Source organism: Cetorhinus maximus, chromosome 17 (genome assembly GCF_964194155.1).
Source record: "Cetorhinus maximus chromosome 17, sCetMax3.hap1.1, whole genome shotgun sequence".
Taxonomy (NCBI): Eukaryota; Metazoa; Chordata; class Chondrichthyes; order Lamniformes; family Cetorhinidae; genus Cetorhinus; species Cetorhinus maximus.
This window is the reverse complement of record NC_135895.1, coordinates 24,986,442-25,011,906: the sequence shown is the minus strand read 5'-3', so window position 1 is coordinate 25,011,906 and position 25,465 is coordinate 24,986,442. Positions and strand designations below refer to the sequence as shown.

Below are 25,465 nucleotides of genomic sequence, written 5' to 3'. Positions count from 1 at the left end.
GAAAGAGTCGGTGGGAGAGATCAATAGTGTTGGGGGGAGATAGTAAGGATCAAGGAGGACACTGAAAGCCCCATGAAGGAGATTGGAAAGGTAAGGGAGGATCAGAAGGGAGAGATCAGATGAGCCATGGGAGAGATGGGAAGGGCCAGTAGGGAGGGAGATTGGTTTCTCTGACAATGGAGGGATGGGTACAGTAGGTAAACTGGATATGGTGACTAAGTGGAAAGCCATTTACCTCCTGGATTCAGCAGTCCTTGTCTCCCCTCAGCTGCCTGGTTTATTGAGGCCCAGAAAACTCGGCCGGTCAGGGTTAAATTTAAGATGTGGTTAATGAGGTACACAGGCTCAGTATTTTTACATTGCCATCCCACATCCTGGGAGCATGGTGATTAATTGCCATCCTACCTCGCCTCCATTAAAACCAGAAGTGGAAATCAGCAGGTTGGAAGAATCGGGGGTTGGGTTTCAGATTTTCAACATTTTTTGGTGGGGTTTAACTACCACCCCAACAATATTAGCCTATTATATTTCCCCATCCTAGGTTACTGAACTGAGAAGAGACCAAATTGTCTATTGTGAGCTGGCAGATCAAGTTAATAATACTGAACCATCAACAAGTAACACCTTCGAACTCCCAACCTCTCACTGGAGAGTGTTGCCTCTTTAGTGATGCCACCAGTGGCGAGACAGAAAGGGAAGCAAATGTAAACAACGCTCAGAGTGAAAGGTTTATTTGGACTTCATGAAGTTGAGACAATAAAATGTGAGTAGGACACATTACACAATAATACATGTAAATAAATGATATAGTAAATACTGTGAAATTTTTCATTAAAATACTTCTGGTTTTTGAAATAAAATTTACCATAGTACATTTACAGAAACAACAGTTATTCCATCCCAACCTTACTCATGTGTACACAAGTTTGTCATTGGTCCCATTCGCTGAATTACACATTAATATATTTAGGTAAGTTTTAAAGATCAGACCAATAATAAACTTAAGCTTTTTTTCAGGCATTCTTCAATGTATGGGAGATGGTTGCTACATTAATTTCTTTGCTTTTTCACGCCTTAACTAAAATGTGCCTGAGAATAGTCACTGCACTTCAAAATGATTCATCTATGTGAAGGGCTTTGAGACAATTCTGAGAGAAGTAATAGGCAATATATAAAAGTAAATCCCTCTCATTTTCCTGTCAGTGTGATAGAATTATGTGCATGGAGCAGATCGTTATAAGCCTGCATTCTCCATTCTTGAGATGCAAATTTGTTCTGGAACACCTCAGCTACTTAATGTGGCTAAATGATCTACACAGTGGATATCATGCATTCATTCCTCTTAAGAGGCGGTAATGCAGAATATACCCTGGCAATGAGGATTTGAAGATTGAGCACAAATGTCTACTAAATGACTTACCATATTGTTTGATTAACTCCATTGTAATTGTGCTGTCTAGGACTTAGTGTATTAACGCGATGGCACATAATTCGATGCCTAAACCAGGAACACTTGGAAGTTAGTGATGCGGTTGGTCAGTTGTCTCCACATAATTTAAACAGAGTTGACTGACTCAAAATAAATGAGCTTTGCATTAAGCCTTGCAGTTGATATGAACATGAATAAGGCTTTCCGCATTACAGGCAAACTTTATTAATGATGTTGCAACACTTTGTGATTCCTGCCAGCTAATGCTTTGTAGCTAGATGCACAAATCAAAGCAAACTGGAGATATATTGCTGTTCCCTCATCGTCACTGGGTTAAAATCCTGGAACCCTTTGCCTACTAAAGAGTAGGAGTACTTTCATCACATGGATTGCAGTGGCTCAGGAAGATGGCTCAGTATCATTTTCTCATGGGCAACTAGGGATTGGCAATAAATGTTGGCCTTGCCAGCAATGGCTACATAGAATGGTTACAGCGCTATTCAGAAGGCCATTCAGCCCATTGTGTCCATGCCAGCTCTCTGGCAGACCATTCCAAGAATGAATATTTTATCAGTGTGGAACCCATTACACCCAGGAGAAAAAGTCTAATCATAGCATAGTTGCTATTTACCTTCAGGAAAATTGATGTATCTGGATGCCCTCATTAGCAGTGCATCAGTGACCTCCTGGATATAATTAGACATGGTTGAATACAAGATGTAAGTACGGTTTCTTCCTGGAGTCCAGGAGGATTCTGTGATGGAATGAGCACAGTGACCTTTGTAACGCAGCAACAATCAAAAAAGGGTGATTTAGTTTGCTTTTAAAGCCACAGATCAGTGAGAAGGCCCCTATTAAATTTGTGTTTAGTTCAGTAACAGAGCATAGTTAGTGTTGTTAAAACCTATATGCAGTAAGACACTATAATTACTCTGTGAAGCGAGGAACTGTGTTAACGCTTCTTCCAAGAAGAGGACTCGAAACGTTGGCCGGAATTTTCTGGTCACATCCACTGCAGGACAGGAAATTCCCGCCTGAAGTCAACGGACCTTTGGCTGATTCCCGCCACGGGTGGAATCGGAAAATCCTGACCACTAACTTAGGTTCTCTCTCCATAGATGCTGCCAGACCCAGCTAAGTTTTTTCAGCACTTTCTGTTTTAATTTCATATCCCCAGCATCCACAGTATTTTACTTTTACTAAAAGTACTCGTACTGGCAAAATTCCAGTTGCCTGTTGAGCAGTAATTAAATTCTAGCATTGCCAGCAGTTTGAATGTAGGTTGTCTAGTCTCATTTACCTCTTTGCCGGCCTTTGAGATTTCATGTTTAAACTGATAGTTGCTTTCAACAGCAACTGCTTGCATTAATGTAGTGCTTTTAATGTAAGGATTGTGCTCCACAGCTAGGCATTAGGAAAATGAATGTTCAGCTCAGGGAAAAGTGCTTGGCATGACTAAAAGAAGGCCTTCAAATGAAGCGCTGGTAATAAGCTCAATGGAGCAATAAAGAGCAGCCATTTTGTCAGATAATGCAAGGATGACAAAAAAATGTCTCAAATAATCAAAGAGGGTGTACCTGACCACAAATGTGGATCCTCAGAAAGTGCAAGGGTGGCTAATTCCTGCAGCAATACCGTGTGAGTGCAGTCTTCCTTCTAACCTTGAATCTCAACTTTGAGCACTAACGAATGTTAGTGTCATCTCCCAGATCAAAAGCAAATTTCCAAAGGGCAGTAGTAAGCCACTATCCCAAATTATGTCCCTGTTCTGTGAGGCTTTAACAGGAAGCAGCCAAATCCTCAAGATATCAATGTTATTGTTTGAGCGTCTTTCATGAAAACATTGCTTTCGCTGTGAGGAAATAAGGGCACTCTGCCCACTGCTCCCCCTGCCCCCAGCCAAAGAACCAGATAAAGGCTCTGGAACAAATTTTGAAAGAGAGAATTTCCACACATTGCCTTCTGAATTTGCTTTCTCTCTGAAACATGACTGATCTAAACAAAAGCATTTCAGTTTCTGATAATAGAGCTCCTCTGCATTTAGAGTTCATACTCAACAGCAAAAACAACATGTGGTGTGCTGAAGTATAGCTATAAGCAGTGTGAAACCACATAGTACAGAACGACATTTGGTAGCATGTGTTAAAATAGCGATAACGACTTGTACAATGGAGCCTTCTAAATTGTAAATGCCCCACAGCATGACACAGAGGGAAAATAGAGAGTGAACAGTGGTAGCATAAGAGCAATGGCTGAAAGCATGTCTGAAAATGTTAGTTTTGAGAAGGTTTTTAAAAAGTGGAGGACTGAGTAACAGGCAGAAGTTAGGGAATTCAAGAGTAGGGCCTTAATGGCTAAAAACACAGGCTCAGATAAAGGATTAGAGGGGGCGGAAATTTAGGCTGTGGAGATTAAAGTGGACTGAGGCAATTTAGGAATCTTAACACAGATGAGGATAATCGAGTGGTATGGTGCAGAACAACAATTACTTGCATCTACATAGCACCTTCAACATAAAGAATGTCCCAAAGTAGGTACTTTTGTGGAGGACAATTTATTATGAAGGGAGAGGATGAGAGGAATGACTGAAGTGTTGATTGAATAGGTAAGTTCAGAGGAGATTTTTGCAGGAAAAGAAGGTGGTGAAGGCAGTAAAGTCAGATCCAGGTAGGAGAAGTGGGATTGGAGGTTCCTGGATGGTTGCACAATAGATTAGCATTAAAGGGACGGGGTGTTCCTGGGGTGGGGAGGGGAATAGGAACAGAGGATTTGGGGGATTTTTTTTTTATTCATTCATGGAATGTGGTCATCGCTGGCTCGGCCAGCATTTAGTGCACATCCCTAATTGCCCTTGAGAAGCTGGCGGTGATCCTGGATCTCTTCACCTTCTTGAACCATTGCAGTCTATGTGGTGTAGGTGCACCCACAGTGCTGATAGGGAGGGAGTTCCAGGATTTATCACCAGCAACAGTGAAGGAATAGTGATGTTCCAAGTCAGGATGGTGTGTGGCTTGGAGGGGAACTTGCACATGGTGGTGTTTGCATGCATCTGCTGCTCTTGTCTTTCTAGGTGCCAGGAGCTGTGGGTTTGGAAGGTCCTGTTGCAAAGAGCCTTAGGAGTTGCTGCAGTGCATCTTCCAGATGGTACACACTGCTGCCACTGTGCATCAGTGGTGGAGAGAGTAAATGTTTGGCTGCTTTGTCCTGGATGATGTTGAGCTTCTTGAGTGCTGTTGGAGTTACATTCACCCAGGAAAGTGGAGGGTATTACATCACACTCCTGACTTGTCTCCCAGTTCTGACAGAGTTGGTTACTAATCCCTGTGTTTTGCAGCACTGACAGAGCTGGTTACTAATCCCTGTGTCTCTCAGCACTGACAGAGCTGGTTACTAACCCCTGTGTCTCTCAGCACTGACAGAGCTGGTTACTAACCCCTGTGTCTCTCAGCACTGACAGAGCTGGTTACTAATCCCTGTGTTTTGCAGCACTGACAGAGCTGGTTACTAACCCCTGTGTCTCTCAGCACTGACAGAGCTGGTTACTAACCCCTGTGTTTTGCAGCACTGACAGAGCTGGTTACTAATCCCTATGTCTCGCAGTATTGATGGAGTTCAGTTCTACATGTGATTTCCTCTAACAAGCAGGTGATATAAAGTAAGGAGACAAAGTACTTCTTTCAACCAAAATGTCCTGTATTTTCCGTCAGTGGTGAATCTGTGGCTGCTATTGAGAAAGGAAAATTCAGGCCATTCCTAATTATAACAGGAAACTCTGCTCGTAGACATACTTTATATCAGAGAACCTTTCCCACTTTCACATCTCAAGGGCATGAGGGGTGGGCAATAAATTCTGACCTATCCAGCAACTCCCACATCCCGTGAATGAATTTAAAAACTCTCTCCTGTCCAGGTCACATGACTGTGTTGACAGCAAAGTTCAAAGGGCGGTGATTGCTCCAGTCAGCAGGACGTTGAATATTGTTCTTGAAGCTCATATCTAACTTCCTCCCGAGCCTGTGAATCAGTTCTGACTTGATTAGAGTGCGGAAATGCTCCCTATTTGACAAAAACAGACCCAGCTGAGAACCCTGGGTGTTAGCCTAAACTCAGGAATCAGTTATTGAAGCTTTAGGAAGGATACCAATAGCTAAAGATTGCATGGGTTCAGATTTCCGTCTCATTTTTAGGAGACAAAATAAAAAAATCTCGATGTAACAGGCGCTTGAGATGATTTCCAGAATTTACACGAAAGGAAATAAAAATGGACTGATGATGCGTTTGAGAGATTATAAATGGCCAAAGGTTTGATAGGGATTGACAGTGGGTTTTAGAGATTACAAATGGACAAGGATGTGGAGGAGGCGAAGAATGCACAAGGGAAATTAAGGCTAAGTGAGAGGTGAGAGCATAGGAGCTGGCTGAAGGTGAGAGAAACTGAGGAGGGGCAAGAGAGAGTGGAAGAGTTTAAGTCAATGAGAGAGATTACAAGTGAGTGATGTGAGAGTGATTAGGGCCGGAATTTTACCAGCCCCTTGGCAATGGGGTAGGAAGAGATGGCAAAATGCTCAAAGGCATGGGGAGAGCTACTGTGCCATGCTATTTTGCCAGTGGCAAAAAAGTTCGCAGATGTGCCACCCACCAGGAGCCTAATTGAGCCACTTAAGTTGCCAACTAAGGGAATCTTCCAGCCTCTGCAGGCATTTCGCCAGTAGCTTGGGGTAACCTGGCAGCCTCCAGGGGGTAGGCAGTCCTTTTTGGACACTCAATGACGTATGGAAGGGTCTCCTGGCGGCAGTGGCCATCCCCGCAGCAACGCTGCCTCCTTCACTCTGTGACTACCTCCTCCCCCAGTCTCCAGGGCCTGCCTGGCCTGGGCATTCCCAGGCCCCACTTACCCGTCTTCAAGGGCACCAGGCCACCGGATGCGCCCTCTCCTTGCTGCTACTGCCTCAGCACTGGCCATCGCTAGCAGTGGTGCTGCTGAGCTGTCGACCCTCGGATTGGGCCGGCAACTGTAACGGGCAAGCCACTGTCCTGAATACTTTTATGTTGATGCAGGAGCCACCATCCTCAAGGTATATGCTCATTTCAGCATTCCTGTGAGCGGAACACAGCAACTGCGGGATTTTGTGGCTTCCTTAAATTGGAGGAGTGCATATCTATTGATGCATATTCTGACCAGGTGGCCTTCTCTACTGCCAGCTACTGACAGGTAGATTGCTGAAACACTGGAAACCTCTGACAAGCTATTTTCAGAATGTAGGTGAAGAAAATTGCCCCAAATACTGTGGAGAAGCTTCAGGGGTGAGGGGTTTGCCAATGAAATGGCTGAGCTTTACTTTCTCTTTCTGCTCTGAAACTATTCATGGACTACACTGAAGCTTCAAAGGCCAAGCTGCTCAGCATTCTCTTGGTGTATGGACTGACAAGTGACATGAATAGGAACTCGGAGCGAGTGATTCGTTACAGTATTTTGGGGTTCACAGTGAATGGCCAGACTGAAGCAATTAACACCAGACGTGGCAGGAAAATGTGAGAGAGACTTTTTAACTTTCTACAAAAGAGTCAAGAAGGACTTGAGTGACATATGACTTGTCTGAAAACAGCTTTCACAGCGGAATATCCAAATTAGCCCTTGCAAACGCTGTGTCCTTTGAGGAGTTTTGCGATGGTGTTCAACATGCAATCTTAAAGAGATTGACATGGATGCGCTGTACAAAGAATTTGACATTGTGGAAAGCGTTATATCCTCCCCCGAGATGAACCAGTTACCTGAAAGGTTCCAGCAAAGCACAGGGCAAAAGATTCACGAACATGAAGAAAACCACCTTTATTCTCCATATCACTTAGCAATGCTCATACCGAACGTGTTTTCTCCATAAGGACCACTGCCTAAAAACTAAGAGGAACAGGCTAGAATTGGACAGCGTGAAAACAGAACTCCAAATGTGCATCAATTTCTCTGAATAATGCAAAGACATGCACTCTGAGTTCTTGAGGAAACAAATAAATTCTGAATGCCGTCAGGGTGTGGACAAAAATATAAACACTAGTCGTTCCCCTGGTGGCTACACTGGCTTAAATTGTTCATAATGTTATTATTTATTACACTATATAATACTAATTATTACGCTGTAAATATAGTTATTATACCCCATATATTAGTATGATTATTATTGAGGGTGGTTGGAGTCTGGAACAAACTTCTTGAGAGGGTGTTGGAGCGCAGGTTCAATCGAGGTATTCAAAAGGAAATTGGATTTCTATCTGAAAAGAAAGAATGTGCAAGGTTACGGGGATAAGGCAGGGGAGTGGGACTAGATGGAATGCTCTTTCAGAGAGCAGTGCAGACTTGATGGGCCAAATGGCCTCCTTCTGCATTGTAAAGATTCTGTGATTCTATTGGCAATTATTACTTAAACTTAATCAATAAAATAGTGGCATGTGTGATTGAAGGTAGAGGCCTGAGGGTTGCCAACCCTCCAGGATTGGCCTGGAGTCTTCAGGAAATGAAGATCAATCTCCAGGACACTGTTGTATGCAGAGGCTGGGAATCCTGCAGTGAGTAACTCACCTCCTGTCTCCCCAAAGTCTATCCAGCATCTACAAGGCACAAGTCAGGAGTGCGATGGAATACTGTACACTTGCCTGGATGAGTGCAGCTCCCACAACACTCAAGAAGCTTGATATTATCCAGGACAAAGCAGCCCGTTTTATTTGCACCCCATCCACAGACATTCATTCCCTCCATCTTCGGCAAACAGTGGCAGCAATATGTACCATCTACAAGATGCTCTGTAGAAACTCACCAAGACTCCTTAGGCAGCACCTTCCAAACGCACAACCGCTACCATCTAGAAGGACAAGGGCAGCAGACACATGGGAACACCACCACCTGGAACTCACCATCCTGACTTGGAAATATATCACCGTTCCTTCACTGTCACTGGGTCAAAATCCTGGAACTCCCTCCCTAACAGCACTGTGGGTGTACCTACACCACACGGACTGCAGCGGTTCAAGAAGGCAGCTCACCACCACCTTCTCAAGGGCAATTAGGGATGGACAATAAATGCTGGCCTAGCCAGTGTCGCTCACATCCCTTAAATGAATTTTTAAAAATCCTGGAGAAAAATCATTGGGGCATTAAAAAAATCGTATTTTTTGTCGTTTTCTTTGAGCATTTCTCTTTACCACATATAAAAAACATTGAAAATGGGGGCAAAAAAGGCGAATAGTTAACCATAATCCAATTGGGTAATGAGTCTTTTTGCTTTCCGTTTGACGTACGGGAAGGCATTGCATCACAAGAATGGATGGGTTGGCTAATGGCTCGATCATGGGGGCAAGTGATGAAACCTCCTGGGATACATTTAATCACAGTTGGCAACCCTAAGGTCTTTTGTTATTGCTTTCGACAGCAACCAGTTAGCACCAAAGTCAGTAGTCATCACTGTTGCTGCTGACCTCTCAGTTACATTTCCTTTCTGCTCTTGCTACCAGGCTCGAGGCCCAGTTAAGGAGCAGGTAACTGCACCATGGCACTTTGAAGGTTAATTCTGCACTGGTTGAATGTTTTTGTGACATGATTGTTTATGATACAGTGGAAAATTTTGGGCAATTGCATTCCTCTGAAAGAATGTAAAATTCACCCATATTTACTGTCACCTGCAAAACAGGATCCACGACTTTTCATGTAGCCTGTGAGAGTGAGTAAACCTACAGGAAGTGTTGCTGGTATGGCAAGCTATCAGCTCAGAAACTGGTTCGCCAGGAACACATGCAAATGCATGGAATCACAAGTGCTACAGTCCTCACAGCCCGTTTAGATTTCAAAGTGAACATTGTTTTCATTGTTTTCATCAGTGTTGTCAGGTATTAAATAACACAAAACTGGTGGTGTGTGTGAGACCAGAGATAATTGCTACCTCCACTGCAACAATGAGAGGAAAGCCAGAAAAATGTTTGATTTGCTTGTTTGGTTAAACATTATCCAAACACTCAACGTGCAGAGATCAGTTAACTGCGGACTGCTGTAACCTGGCGAGGGTTAAATGCGGGCTGCAACCTTTGCACTGTGGCACTCCCGCATTACAGACACTCCTGCACTTGAAGAGGCAAAACGACAGCAAGAAACCAGCCTTTTTTAGATTAAATATCCCTCAGGTAAGAGAATCCACTTCCGTCAACTTCAGTAAAAGGGTTTCAGGTTTTCAGACCGACAAAAAAAAGGGGAGAAATCCCCCCCAAGCCTGTAAGGGATCTGTCAATGGGGAAGTAATGGCAATGGCACGAAGAGGAATTAGGTTTCACTTCACACAAATACAGGATTCAACGGCCTGCTGTTTGTGTTACTCTGCAGAGGTGTAAGGAATCTTGTAGGAAGATGAAGCAGGATCGAATAGAACAAAAAAGGAAGTGTGGAAAAGTACAGAGTAAAACCAAGAGCACACGGGTAAAATGGGCAGTGTTTTGGAGTGGGGCAACTTAAGAGTACAGGAACATGGGACACAGGAATCAAAAGGGGAGGGTCTTCATGTAGTGAAATAGGAAGAGTCTGCACATTGTTAATTCCTCGGCACATTTTTAATATTGTACGGGATTACACTGAATATAAAGTAGGGAGCTGGACAACTGTCCATGTTCTTTCTTTAAGTGCTGTACCACCCTATTAAACAGACTTGCACGTTGAATTGGGAATATTCAATATCGTAGCGACGACATTCTCTGTTGCAAGTTTAATTGTGGCTTTGAATAATTTACAGTCTTTCAGCTCTTTGTGAAGCTTGAAAAAGAATACTTAGAAAGACATTGACTGTTGCCATGACGCATGCTCCACATGTCAATCCAAATTTCCCAACTTGAAATATTTAATAAGCCTTCAGAACTGTTAGACATTTGGCCATTAACAAATGAATGTGAATTAACTGAGCTGCAAACGAGTGATGAAAGCTGACACTGCCTAAACAAAAACAACTGCCTAGAAGTTCACTTGCACCCAAGAACAGGCACCGGGGTGGGTGGGAGGTAGAGTTGCCAATTCTCCAGGATTGGCCTGGAGTCTCCAGGAATTGAAGATCAATCTCCAGGACACTGCTGTGTGAGAACCTGGAGAAATATCATAGGGCAATTTTAAAAGGATTATTATTTAAATTTCTTTAAACATTTCCCTTTACAAGATATAAAAATACTGAACATGGGGAGAAAAAACAAAAACAGAATTACCTGGAAAAACTCAGCAGGTCTGGCAGCATTGGAGGAGAAGAAATCAGTTAACGTTTCGAGCCTTCATGGCCCTTCGGCAGAACTGAAGCATAGTTAGGAGAAGGGAGAAATATAAACTGGTTTAAGGTGGGGGGGGAGGGGGGCGGGGGGGGAAGAGAGAAATTGAGGGTGTGGTGATTGTGGAGATAAGCAGTGATAGGAGCAGATAATCAAAAGATGTCACAGACAAATGGATCAAAGAGGTGTTGAAGGTGGTGATATTTGTCTAAGAAAAGTGCTAATTAAGAATGGAAGACAGGATACTCAAAATACAGCTCTAGTGGGGGTGGGGTGGACAGACTAACAAGGTTTTAGTTTTAGATTTAAAAATAATGGAAATAGGTGGGGAAAGAAGAATCTATATAGCACTTGAGAGAAAGAGAAAAAGTTTCTTGTTGAGGCGACGGATGAGGCGAAGAATAAAATGAAACTGGGGGCACGCGCAGCTTTGAAAAAGGGTGCGGCGGTGCTGCTGGAGGGAGAGGTCGAGTGTGTTCATATGGCGGCGCATGGCACTGAGTGTGGATCTCAGAATGCGACGGGAACAGCAGTCCGAGAAACGTTTTATGTCCCGGAGATACCTGTAATCCTGGGTGGGTTCGAAACAAGAGGGATGGAATTTCAGTTGAAATCCACGTGGGGTGAGTCGGAGACGGAGACACTCACTGAGAAAGGAGATAACAACAAGAAACTTTTTCTCTTTCTCTCAAGTGCTATATAGATTCTTCTTTCCCCACCTATTTCCATTATTTTTAAATCTAAAACTAAAACCTTGTTAGTCTGTCCACCCCACCCCCACTAGAGCTGTACTTTGAGTATCCTGTCTTCCATTCTTAATTAGCACTTTTCTTAGACAAATATCACCACCTTCAACACCTCTTTGATCCTTTTGTCTGTGACATCTTTTGATTATCTGCTCCTATCACTGCTTATCTCCACAATCACCACACCCTCAATTTCTCTCTTCCCCCCCCGCGCACTCCCCCACCCCCGCCCCCCCCCCTCCCCCCCCCCCCCCCCCCCCACCCCCACCTTAAACCAGTTTATATTTCTCCCTTCTCCTAACTATGCTTCAGTTCTGCCGAAGGGCCATGAAGGCTCGAAACGTTAACTGATTTCTTCTCCGCCGATGCTGCCAGACCTGCTGAGTTTTTCCAGGTAATTCTGTTTTTGTTTTGGATTTCCAGCATCCGCAGTAGCTTTTAGCTTTTTGTTTTTATCTATGGGGAGAAAAAAGGCTGTTTAGCTGACAGTCAAGCATCATCCAATTGGATAAAGCCTTTTTGCTTTCCAATTGGTGTAGGAAGACAGTGCGTCAGAAGGATGGACGTGATGGCTGACTAAAGGCCAGAGTGAGGGGACAATTCATGTGATGAGACCTCCAGGAATACATTTAATTACAGTTAGCATTCTATAGGGGAGTGCGCACAGGCTGCACATGTCTGTTCACAGGGTTGCAGGGTCCATGTTATGTTGGTGCTGCTGCACATTATTTGCCTGTTTAGGAGCATGGGAAATCAGTGACACAACTTAAAGGCAACCAGCACTCCTTAAAGGGGAATAAAAGTAGAAAATGCTGGAAGTACTCAGTAGGTCTGGCAACATCGGTGGAGAGAGAAACTGAGTTAATGTTTCAGGTCTGTGGTGCCTGATCAGAACTGGGAAAGTTTAAAAATGTAATAGGTTTTGAACAAGTAAATGGGGGGGAGGTGGAAAAGGAACAAAATGGAAGGTCTGTGATCGGGTAGGGGGCAGGATAGATTAAATGACAAAAGGGTTCAATGTGGAACCAATCTAACTGCAACCATTGAATCCAGCTGCCAACTGGAAATTGGGACCAGTTGGTTACATTTGCTGCAGGCTGTCACCAGTTGGCATTTTTTTTACAGTTGACACCGGCTATCGTCGGCCATCTATATTCAGTCAGAAACAGTTGTAGTGTAAAGGAGTGTTAATGGGATAAATTAAGAGACAAAAGTCATGCCTAGAAGGTAGGCGAATGGCAGGATCATGAATGGTTGCCATCCAAAAGCAAAGGAAAAAGAGCCACTAAGAAAGTGATGCCCAACTCCAAGACTGCAACGGCAGACCCAACTGTTGTGCAGTCTCTTGTTTCCACTGTCTCAGCTTCCACAAAAGGAAGACACCCAACCTCTGAGTGCTGCAGTGATAGCTGCCATATTCAGGATGGTGCCTTCATGAGTGCAGGCCACTGTGCTCTCATGGCCTACCAGCAATCTGTCATCTGGCAGATTACTAGGATTAGTGAGGTTCCACCCTGGGGGAGTGGCAGTGGCACTGTGGTGCATGGACCTGCTGTCCTCTCTTAGAATGACAGCACTGTCACTTCACCAGTGCCCTCACTCGTTCCTATTGGCCAACGAAGCCGGACTGTTATAGCCCATGCTGAGGTGGTGCAGTCTGAAGCTGGGTTTTCTAGGGCCAGAGTTGTTTGAGGGTGTCCTCCAAGGATATCTGTTATCTCCCCCATTGAAAATGAGCAGCTTTTCACCAGCTATGCTGCAGGCACTTGAGTAGCCTGCATAGGAGCTAGGATGGCAATGCACCTGCAAGAAGGCACTAAGGGTGAATTTTTAGGATGAGTAGTTCATTTCTGTTTGTAGAATTGTATGTGCAGTTGGATAGGATGTTTTTTGTTGGTGACTTTCAATGATGAGTGGTGCCCAAGGGTACAGTGTGATGGGACGGTTCAAATGGATGTAATGATGGTTGCATGCTGTTCCGGGTAAGTTGTATTGCTGAACTTGGAACCTGATAACCCACTCACTCACAGCTAAAAGCAATCAAAGATGCCCCCTCTCTACCTCCACCTATTCCTTCTCCTCCTCCTACTAAGTAAGCTACCGGATTCCTGGTGGTAATGACTGCAGCCTCATAATGGCCTGGTTGTAGACCACCATGAACTTTAAGACCTGCTCTGGCATACACTGCAGCTCTCCCCCTAAGCAGTCAAGGCAGTGGAACCACTATTTGAGAAGGTCGATTGCCTCAAGGTCGAGGTCGAGAACTCAGTGAAGTTCCGAGTGGCTCTGTTGTTGGCCTACACTGCTTGCATGGTAGGATGTTGGAGGGGGGGTCATTGGTCACATACAGAAGCCCTTGTCCCCATGAAGCCTGATTCATCTAGAAAGGTTGAAGGTGGTGAATGGGACTGACTAGCATAGGATGAATGCATCATGGCTGCTGCCAAGATAATGGGCATTCACCGCAATGATGTCTTGGCATTCACACACCAACTACACATGTATTGAGTAGAAGTCCTTCCGGTTCCTGTCCCTCTCCCTGTTGACACAATGGGCCCTCAGACCCATGTGTTTGCAGTCGAAGGCTTCCTGCACCATTGGGAAGCTTGCTGCCCTGGCAAAGCCTTGTGCTCTTTCATCCCACTTGTACTGCCTGAGTGAAGAGACGACAAACTGCCCTCATCAGAGTAGATGGCCTCTGTGACCTCCTGGAGGTTGCGACAGACAGAATACTGGGAAATGTTGCCTGGCGGGATGAATCCAGAGGCATAAAAACTGAGGGCGATGATGACCTTTGCAGCCACTGGTGGGGCTGGCCTCATCCTGTTGTGAGGCTTCAGGTTGAATGGAAGGAGGCAGCACAGTTCAGTGATCATTATTGCTGAAACTAAGTCTCTTCAGGTATTGCTCCTGGATTTAGGTATAAGAAGTACTCTCGAAAAACCCTTGTTTAGTAGGGCCTTAAATGGAGAGGCCTCCTCCTCCTCCACTTTCCTCCTCAAGGAGCTCCCCTCTCTGCATCCTCTGCTCTATGTCTTGCTCAGGTTGCCGACAAAGAGGCACTGCAACCACAACCCTCACAGGTGACGTATTCATCTGTCTTCCCTGACTATCAATTCCTGCTCTCAAAAGCAACTCCAAAGACACAAGACCGAGCTTCCAAAAACTCTGCCTAAGCAGAAGTAAGTCAAGAGCACCTTATCTGCAACTTGTTGACTGGCTCTTTAAATAGTGCTGGTACAGAGCCCATCTTGCAGTTGAACACTTAGGGCAGGATTTTCCCCTGGGCTTTGGAACCCTAACATTGGGACCAAATGGGGGTTCTAAGCCTGCACTAGTTGGGAGCCAGACTGGGCCTCCTAAATGACTGCCTTCACACTTGCCATCCTATTCAGAAAGATCTAGGATGGTGATGAGGAGCATGCAAGGCAAAGTGGTACAGTCAATGGCACTTAGCTCTCTGGACAAGTTTGCAAGGCGGGTGAAGCCTAATGCTCTCTCATCCTGCTTTGCTCTACCCATTGGGTAGGTGATGTAAATGTTCCTCTTCGGGTACAGGGCCTCTATGATGTTCTAGATGTGGCAAACTGGGAGATGTCTCTGTGTCAACCCCTGCAACTCCTGTTCCGAAATGTTAAGTGCCATGGTGGCCTAGACAACTCAAGCATTGCAAATATTTGACAACCTGAGATTACTACAAATGATTCCCAACATGGGACTAAAGGACACTCAATGATTAACAATCTGGAACTGCAAGTAGATGGCAGTTTCAGTTGATAGATGCCGCAAATGGCTCCTAATTTTAGAGTGATGTTTAATAATAATGTCTTGAGCTCCAAAGTACGAAGTAGTAGGAAATGCCAAATTTATATTCCACATTGTTTTTGCAGAACAATGGTTGTATTCCTCCTCCCCCTCCCCCCTCCATGAGAAAAGCCATGCCTCAATCTATTTACTGTTGGAACATTAAAGATCCTGGCTCTGACCTCCAGGCAAATGTAAGATCTAACCTGGAATAACATTTAAGAGCTCTTTTGGCTGCTTTCCTCATCAGGACTGTGTTTAAACAATGAGTTCACCACAGTGACCACGACCAAACACTCCTTATTTTCTAAAGAATAGGCAGGAAAGGAAGTTTGGTTCTTTACAGGCCCATTTTCTAATGCTAGCAAATACACGCCATCTAATATTAGATCAAAGAAAGAATTGCATTTATATATAGCTTCAAAACCAAAGAAGTACTTTTGAAGTGTAGTCACCGTTGTACTGTAGAAAATGCAGCTGCCATTTACTGCTGAACAAACTCTCTCAAACAGCAACCTGACCAGATATGATCAGAATGTCTTTTGTGATGTTGATTAAGGGATAAATTTTGGCCAGAACCCCAGGGAAAACTCCCCTGCTCTTCTTCGACATGGAGCCAGGGATCTTTTACGTCCACCCATGCAGATGCAACCTCAGTTTAAAGTCTCATCCAAAAGGCAGCACATCTAACAATGCAATGCTCCCTCAGTACTGCACAGCTGGAGTGTCTTTTATGCTCAGGCCCTGGAGTGGGCCTTGTGTGCAGAACCTTGTGGCTCGGAGGCAAGTGTGTTCGCAATTGCACCATGGGCTAACATGTCATTACTGCAGCATCATTGGTGATAGTCAGATCAAACTATTATCCGTGTTGCATTACTTCAATATGCATGTTAATTGAGAATTTGAGGAATCAGACGAGAAGATTGTTGTTAGTCAAGTTGCATCATGATTTTTGTTATTATAAATCTCTACTTTATTCCAGACCCTCTGCTTGTTGGATTGTCAACACTTATATGATTTTTTTTCATTCATTTACCTGATGTGGGCATCGCTGGCTAGGCCAGTATTTATTGCCCATCCCTAATTGCCCTTGAGAAAGTGGTGGTGAGCTACCTTCTTGAACCACTGCAGTCCATGTGCTGCAGGTATACCCGCAGTGCTGTTAGAGCGGGAGTTCCAGGATTTTGATCCAGCGATAGCGAAGGAACGGTGATATATTTCCAAGGCAGGATGATGAGTGGCTTGAAGAGGAACTTGCAAGTGGCATCTGCTGCCACCTGTCTGCTGCCCTTGTCCTTCTAAATGGTACCAGTCATGAGTTTGGGAGTTGCTGTCTCAGGAACCTTGGTGAGTTCCTGCAGTGCATCTTGTAGATGGTACACACTGCTGCCACTGTGCATCGGTGGCTGAGAGAGTGAATGGTTGTGGATAGGCTGCCAATCAAGCGGACTGCTTTATCCTGGATGGTGTCAAGCTTCTTGAGTGTTTTTGGTGCTGCACTCATCCAGGCAAATGGAGAGTATTCCATCACACTCCTGACTTGTGCCTTGTAGATGGTGGGCAGGTTTTGGGGAGTAAGGAGGTGAGTTACTCGATGCATGATTCCTAGCCTCTGACCTGCTCTTGTAGCCACAGCATTTGTATGGATAGTCCAGTTCAGTTTATGGTCAATGGTAACCCCAGGATGTTGATAGTGGGGGATTTAGCAATGGCAATGCCATTGAATGACAAGGGGCAATGGTTAGATTATCTCTAGTTGGAGATGGTTATTGCCTGGTACTTGTGTGGCACGAATGTTACCTGCCACTTGTCAGCCCAAGCCTGGATATTGTCCAGGTCTTGCTGCATTTGGACATGGACTGCTTCAGTATCTGAGGAGTCGCGAATAGTGCTGAACATTGTGCAATCATCAGCGAACATCCCATTTCTGACCTTATGATGGATGGGAGGTCATTGATAAAGCAGCTGAAGATGTTGGGCCTAGGGCACTACCCTGAGGAACTCCTGCAGTGATGTCCTGGAACTGAGATGATTAACTTCCAACAACCACAACTATCTTCCTTTGTGCTAGGTATGACTCAAACCAGCAGAGAGTTTTCACCCTGATTCCCAATGACTCCAGTTTTACAAGGCCTTTCTGATGCCACACTTGGTCAAATGCTGCCTTGATGTTAAGAGCAGTTACCTTCACCTCACCTCTGGGATACATCTCTTTTGTTCATGTTTGAACCAAGGCTGTAATGGGGTCAGGAACTGCGTGACCCTGGGGTAACCCAAACTGGGCGTCAGTGAGCAGGTTATTGCCAAGCAAGTGCCACTTGATAGCACTGTTGATGACCCCTTCCATTATTTTACTGATGATGGAGAGTAGATTGATAGGGCGGTAATTGGCTGGGTTAGATCTGTCTTGCTTTTGTGGACGGGACATACCTGGGCAATTTTCCACATAGCCGGGTAGATGCCATTGTTGTAGTTATAGTGGAACAGCTGGTCTAGGGGGCGTGGCAATTTCTGCAGCACAAAGCTTCAATATTATTGCCTGAATATTGTCAGGGCCCATAGCTTTTGCAGTATCCAGTGCCTTCAGCCATTTCTTGCTATCATGTGGAGTGAAGTGAATTGGCTGAAGACTGGCAACTGTGTTGCTAGGGACCTCTGGAGTAGGCCGAGATGGATCATCCACTCAGCACTTCCGGCTGAAGATTGTTGCAAATGCTGCAGTCTTATCTTTTGCACTGATGTTCTGGGCTCCCCCATCATTGAGGATGGGGATATTTGTGGAGCTGCCTCCTCCAGTGAGTTGTTTAATGGTCCACTACCATTCATGGCTAGATGTGGCAGGACTGCAGAGCTTAGACCCGATCTGTTGGCTGTGGAATCATGTAGCTCTGTCTATCGCTTGCTGCTTATGCTGTTTGGCATGCATGTAATCCTCTGTTATAGCTTCACCAGTTGACATCTCATTTTTAGGTGTGCCTGGCGCTGTTCCTGGCATCCCTCCTGCACTCTTCATTGAAACAGGGTTGATCCCCTGACTTGGTGTAATGGTAGAGTGGGGGATATGCCAGGCCTTGAGGTTACAGATTGTGGTTGAGTACAATTCTGCTGCTGTTGATGGCCCACAACACCTCGTGGTTGCCCAGTCTTGAGTTGCTAGATCTGCTCTAATCACAACACAATGGAGGGTATTCTCAATGTGAAGACGGGACTTCTTCTCCACAGGATTGTGTGGTGGTCATTCCTACTGATACCGTTGTGGACAGTTGCATCTGCAGCAGGCAGGTTGGTGAGGATGAGGTCAATTATGTTTTTCCCACTTATTGGTTCCCTCACCACCTGCCGCAGACACAGTCTAGCTGCTATGTCTTTTAGGACTCAAGCAGCTTGAAGTCCCCCACCCAGAGTACATTCTGCACCCTTGCCACTCTCTGTGTTTCCACCAAGTGGTGTTCAACATGGAAGAGTACTGATTCATCAGCTGAGAGGGAACAGTGCATGGTAATCAGCAGGAGGTTTCCTTGCCCATGTTTGACCTGATGCCATGAGACTTCGTGGGATCTGGAGTCGACGTTGAGGACTCCCAGGGCAACTCCCTCCCGACTGTATGCCACTGTGCCGCCACCTCTGCTGGGTCTGTCCTGCAGTGGGACAGGACATACCCAGGGATGGTGGTATCTGGGACATGATCTGGGTATGATTCCGTGAGTATGACTGTGTCAGGCTGTTGCTTCCCAGTTTTGGCACAAGCCCCCAGTTGTCAATACAGAGGGCTTTGCAGGGTTGACAGGGCTGAGTTTGCCATTGTTGTTTACAGTGCCTAGGTCGATGCCGGGTGGTTCTTCCGGTTTCATTCTTTATTGACTTACTGCTATTGCTGATATGCAGATTATTATAACATGTGTAACACTCAGATGAAAAATTAGATGATACTGACATGCTTGTAATTAATATGGGCATTAACTTTGCAACAATCATTTTCACACTGACTGAATTCAAACAATTTATGAAATTGTTAATTTTTGATTCTGGCATTTTGCCATCAATAATCAGATAATTACATTGTTATTGATGCTCAGAGTTTTAATTGATCATTTGTGGATGCTTGGATTTTAAAATAATCTGTAAAAAATATTAATTTATAGAAAAGATTCTGTGACGGACCATGACAATAATTGGGCGGCATTATGTTGGCCTGGTGCTGTTCTCTATGGGATGCTTGGCGGCTGTTACACATACAATGAGTCCTTGTGAAATACACAGTGAGGTAAGTGACATTGGAAGTCTCTGTCTGTTTGGAGTTTACACTAACTAATCGAAGATATTTTATGGACAATTAATGTATAAGTTATGCTTTCCATTTGGGTTAGTCTGATAACACAACTGATATGAATATGGTCAGCAACACAAAGTCAGAATTATAGTTACATGGCTTTATCCATCTAGACAGTGTGGTATTTATAACATATTTTACATGTAATATTGAAGTAAATAATTGTTTTAATTTTAGTCTTTTTATTATTTCCTCTCCCTTGTTCAGCCCATCAACCGGTTTCCTTGCACCTACATCATTCAGTAGCAGAGGAGGAAGTGTCCCACTCTCAGGCCCTTGATGATGTTGTTCATGAGCTGCTTGCTGGATGCTGGGTGAAAGCAACTGGGCTGAATTTTGCTGCATAATGACAAGCCCCGCTGTCACTGCTGAAAGTGGGAGGTGATCCTGTATCGCCAAGCAGCAGGACCTGGCATGTTGCCAGCGACAGTTTACTAACAGGCCAAAGCTGGGGGCCGCTGGTGCTGCTGGCCCAATCAGTAGGCCAGCAGTTCAGCAGCCTCAGCAGTGCCACTGCTAGTGGTGGCCATTGCTGGAACTGCAGCTACAGGGAGAGGGTGTCTCAATTGCGGGCGCCCTTGAAGAAGGTTGGGGTCGTTTGGGGTAGTGGGTGTCTGGCAGCCAGGCCCTGGCTATTTGGGGGGTGGGGGTGGGTGTGGTGAATAACCGGCGGCACCGTTGCCACGAGGGTGGCTCCTCTGTAGACAATAGAGTGCTCATAAAGGAGAGCACCCCACTTGGAGCCCACTGGGAGGCCACCAGGTTTCACTGGGCAGTCTCTCCACACAAAATGCCTGCAGAGGTCACAGTTAGGCCTTCATTTGCCAGTTTAAGTGGCTCAATTGGCTACTCAGCAAGACAAAGCCACCAACATTCTGCCACTGGAAATATGACTTTCCCCACAATTTTACCAGTCCTCCCACCTCCCAGCCGCCACCAATGGGCTGGGAAAATTCCAACCCATTGACTTGCCCTCTGATTTCTCCTTACTCCTCAATTTTCCTTCTAGGCATTTACGAACAAAACGATTGTTGTGCCTTTAATGTAGAAAAATGTCGCAGAAGCAAATGGGTGACCAAACCGAAAACGGAGATATCGAGGGAGCGATTTGATTGGGCAGAACTTTGCCCTTGATGGGTGGGCATGCCCCATCGGCTCGGCGGCGGGCAGGCAGCCAATCGCCGCCGTTGAAACGGGCCCCGCCGCCATTTTAAGTGGGCGGGCCAATTAAAGCCCACCCAGTGGGCTGCCCAACGGGAAGCGCTATGCACTTCCTGCGCGGGGTGGGAGGGATTCCCCAATTGTGAAAGTGCGCTCTTTCACGCATGCGCACGAAAGAGCGCACTGCTCCCTGAGACTAAGTGCTGCCTCAGGAGTTTTTGAAAGTTAAAAAATAGAAAAATAAAAATTTATTAACATGTACCCCTCATATGACAATGTCACATGAGATGGGACATGTTAATAAATATCACAAAAACTTTATTGAAGTTTTTTAAAACCGACATGAAACCTCATCCCGCCGGTGGATGAGGTTTCATGTTTTTTCAGAAGCCCGCTGGAGCTCCTGGCCTGCCCGCCAACCTTAAGGTTGGACAGGCAGGGCCTTTAATTGGGTTAACTACCCTGTCAATGGCCCCAATTGGCCACTGACAGGTCGGCGGGCGGACAGCTGATCGTGTTGTCCGCCCACCTTCCTGAATATTTAAATAGGGCGGGATGATGTCGGCGGTTTCCCTCCAACGTCATCCCGCGTCATTTTTGCGTTGGCGAGCAGGCCCTGCCCCCAACTCGCCGATGGAAAAATTCTGCCCATTAGGTCTGATATCAGACACAAGGATCATGGTGCGCATTTACCCCTAACCGGTCCCCAAACTTCGCACTGAATGTTCATCTATATGATTGGAACGGGTAGCCCAGCGTAAAATGTGCTACTGACTGACTATATATTCAACAGGGGCTCCAGCAACGTGTGTGGCTAACATGACATAGAGCCAGCCTGCACTCCTTAAAGGCTGTGTGCCTCTTTTAAAAGGGAGATGCAGTCAGGCTACAGCAGCTGCTGGAATAGTGCCAGGAAGGCTATGTTTGAAAGGAGTAGACTAGTAACGGAACAACAGATCAGAAAGAGGGCTCCCTGGCTCTTGGATAAAGTGCTGAAGACCTTAGTGATGGAGGTTGAAAGGAGAAGAGAGGCTTTTATTCCACAGGGGGCCAAAGGCCCTGAAGGCACATCCTGTGAAGGGAAAAGGAACAGCTGACAATGGAGGTAAATTCTCAGAGTCTGGCCCTGAGGGCCTGACTGCAGCTCCAGAAAAAGTTCACACGGTGGTCAAGGTCAGTCAATGCATCTTCTATGGTATCTGTACCTACCACACCAGCAAACCTCCTACACTGCTCAATGAACCACAGCCCCATCACCCGCCATCAGCAGTCAGGGCACATGCCTCACATGCAGTTACTCCAGCTCACCCTCTCACACTTGCTAATATTGCTAGACTCACACCCATTGCTTGCAGCTTCCAATGCCTCCAGCTATTTAGCTATGGCAGGCACATCAGCCAAGCTCATTGCAACACACTCACTGACATTTGTCCCTCTTACTTGCAAGACAAGATGGTAAATAACCACAAAGAGTAGCAGAGAATTAACAGGGGAGGGTCACACCAGCATCTCCTGAGCCCTTTGGAGGAGATAATGCTTCAAATCATGGGGCTGGCTGTGACTGAAGTCATCGTGTTCGGCGTCACTGAAAACATTAAAATTTCGTGATGATGGTGTGTTCCTGCCTTATGGGCCGTCTCAAATTTCACTTCAGCCTCATCCTGCTATCTTGCATGAAGTGCAAGCTGCAGGTGGTCTGACAATAGAACTCACACGTTCCACCCACTCCACCCTGCCCCGACCCATTCTTTTATCCCAATCATATCTTTCTGCAGTTTTGTTTGAAGATACCCAAGATTTGCTGCTTGGTCAATCAGTGGAACCTCACAATGAAGGCTGAGAGTGTCACCCCCTGATGAAGAAACACTGTCACTTGATCTAACGCTTGCAGCCTCCAGCTCACATACTAGCACTGCACCTAGTAGTAGAGTAGTATGGATTTGGGATCTGCACGTGTTGAGTCATGAGTTGGCTAGGGGGAAAGGATAGCATATGTGTCAGCTCACCAGAGGGCAAGGCTGCAGAGGAGGACTTCAGTGAGGTGGCATACAGGTTAACACTGAAGGGATTGCATGCAAGATATCTTGCCGTATTGGCAGGCCTGTCACAGATCCTCCTGTCACTGTCAAGGAGCATGGAGGAGTCAGGCTCCAAATTGGCACAGGGCTTTGTGCAGAGTTTGGAGCCTGTCCATTCCAGTGCAGAAGTGGTGGCCAACTCCATGACAGCACTTGTGGACCAGCTGTGATGTAAGGTTTGGTGGCTAATATCCATGCTCGTTGCCATTCAAGCCCAGTTTGGTGCAATACAGGCTCAGGCTCAGGCTGCTACTATCATTTCTGCGTATGCCAGTGCTCAAAAGGGCTTACTGGCTCTTGCAGCAGTCCAGCCATCTGTGCTCCAGCAGATTATAAGGATTGCTGAGGCTATGCCCCAGGGGGTGTGGCTGTGACTCTATGGTGCATGAACTTGGTGCCTCCTCTCAGGATGACAGCATTCATGTTCCCACTACTGCCACACCGCTAGTTCCCCTAGTTTTGATGCTCTTATAGAGAGCCTGCACAGGCACAATAGATTGAATAGCCTCCTGTACTGTAACCATTCTATGATTAGTTAATATTTAAGTACAGCAAGTGATTGCAAGGAGAATTGAATATAAAAGTAGGGATGTCATGCTATAGTTGTATAGGGTATTGGTGAGACCACATCTGTACTGTGTACAACATTAGTCTCCTTATTTAAGAAAGGACATAATTGTATTGGAAGCAACTCAGAGGAGGTTAACTTGACTGATTCCTGGAATGATGGCGTTATCCTATGAGAAAAGCTTGGGACTGGTTGGGCCTGTATCCACTGGAGTTTAAAAGAATGAGAGATGATCTTATTAAAACACATAAGATCCTGAGGGGACTTAACAGGGTCAATGCTGAGAGAATGTTTCCCCTTGTGGGAGATTAGAACTAAGGGACAAAGTTTAAAAATAAGGGATCTCCCACTTAAGATAGAGATGAGGAGAATTTTTTTCTCTCAGGAGATTGTGGGTCTGTGGAATGCTCTTCCCCAGAGAGCAGTGGAGGTAGGATCATTGAATATTTTTAAGGCTGAGTTGCATAGATTCTTGACTGACAAGGGAATCAAAGTGTAGGAGGGAAAGTGGAGTTGAGGCCACAATCAGATCAGCCATGACCTTATTGAATGGCGGGGGCAAGCTTGAGAGCTTGAATGGCCTATTCCTGCTCATAATTCTATGCTCGTATGATTCTATCATACATTCGGCTAACCAGCCCAGACTGCTGCTGCCCATGTCAAAGTGGTGCAGTCCAAAGCCGGGCCCTCCAGATCCAGGGCTGCTTGAGGTCATCCTGTAAGATCATCTGCATTCACTCCCTCTGAAAGTCAGAAGCCTTCCACCAGCCATGCATCAGTCACTGGGATTCCATTGTGTAAGAGCGCTGGGCCAGGCAAAGGTGTCCACAAAACAGACTAACGGATGTTAGAATCATATCTACCAGAGTTATATTTTCTTTTAAAATTTGGAAGGACATTGCATTATTTGGATACTTGGGAGCTGACTTGGATTTTTGTAAAGAAAGGTCATAAGTTCATCTTGGACTTGAGCAAGCATGCCTTTTCCAAGAAATCACATGACATCAGCTAAATGACCAGCATGGCAATTGTGGAAGAGAGATATTTGTCTATGTGAACTGCAATCACTTTAATTGATGGGAAAAAAAATTATTTTAAAGGCAAAGGCCTGGTGATTTACTGGAAGTCACATGACAGAAGAGCTTTATGTTTTGAACTTGTTGTTTTGAACTCAGTTGGGGATGAACTGAGAAGGTAAAAAGCTGCCCAGCTTGCGCTCTTCTTGCCTTGAAATCCAGTGTGGTTATCAGTATCCAGCTAGGGATCCTCATCTCAGGGGAACTTGCCCGTATTTGGAAACCTGAGAGGCTGAGATAAGAAGGATTGATGCGGCTCTATTTTCCTCCACGCTGAAGCTCCATTGTTGAGAACCTCCAGACATCTACTGGGACTAGTGACCCATCCTCACACAAGGGAGCACCAGATCGACAGCGCCAAAACCCTGTGAATTTTATCCTTTTTCTTCAATCGCCCATCTCTGCAGAGTCCCTATTTGTTTGTCCTTTGTTTGTGTGTGTGTGTGTGTGTGTGCACGTGTGCGCTAGGGAATTTTAAAATGGATAGATAGTTAGACTTCCAGATTACAAATTGTGTGTTAACCAGTTCTTGCAACTTGTTTTAGAAAATAAGTTTCATTTTATAATAAATCAATCATTCTGAGTTTATTAAAAGAAGCCTGGTTAAAGTCGCTTTTACTCTGGGTCTAACAGTAGCAAAGGTAAATACTTGGCCATTTTGGTAAGTGAATTAAACATTTACGCTAACGGTATGACATGTGGAGTACTGGGGCTAGATAAACTGCACACTCTTCCTATCCCAGTCATAACATAAATTGAGGGCTCTTGCAGGATATTTGAAATGTGGACAATGGGTGATTAGACATGGAATAATAATAATTGGTAAAAAATAAAAGGGCTGATACCAGGTTTCTTATACATTCGTAAACCAAAATGACTTTGGAAGTTGCTAAGACTTTTCTAGAGATGGAAGATTTAACCCTAACTAGTTTACATAAAGTAACCAAGACTAAGCTAATGGGATTGGTGGATAAGTTGCAGTTAGAATTAA

At 45.2% G+C, this 25,465-nt stretch overlaps 1 protein-coding gene across 1 annotated transcript in view; it reads left to right on the top strand.

The window, feature by feature from the left end:
• Nucleotides 1-9,409: 9,409 nt before the first annotated feature.
• Nucleotides 9,410-25,465, top strand: part of c17h1orf210 (chromosome 17 C1orf210 homolog) — a 51,061-nt gene continuing 35,005 nt past the window's right edge. Inside the window, exons 1-2 of the mRNA XM_078560849.1 lie at nt 9,410-9,595; nt 19,404-19,525. Of these exons, the coding sequence (XP_078416975.1) occupies nt 19,424-19,525 (102 nt within the window). The 5' untranslated portion in view covers nt 9,410-9,595; nt 19,404-19,423. The remainder of the gene's footprint in view (nt 9,596-19,403; nt 19,526-25,465) is intronic.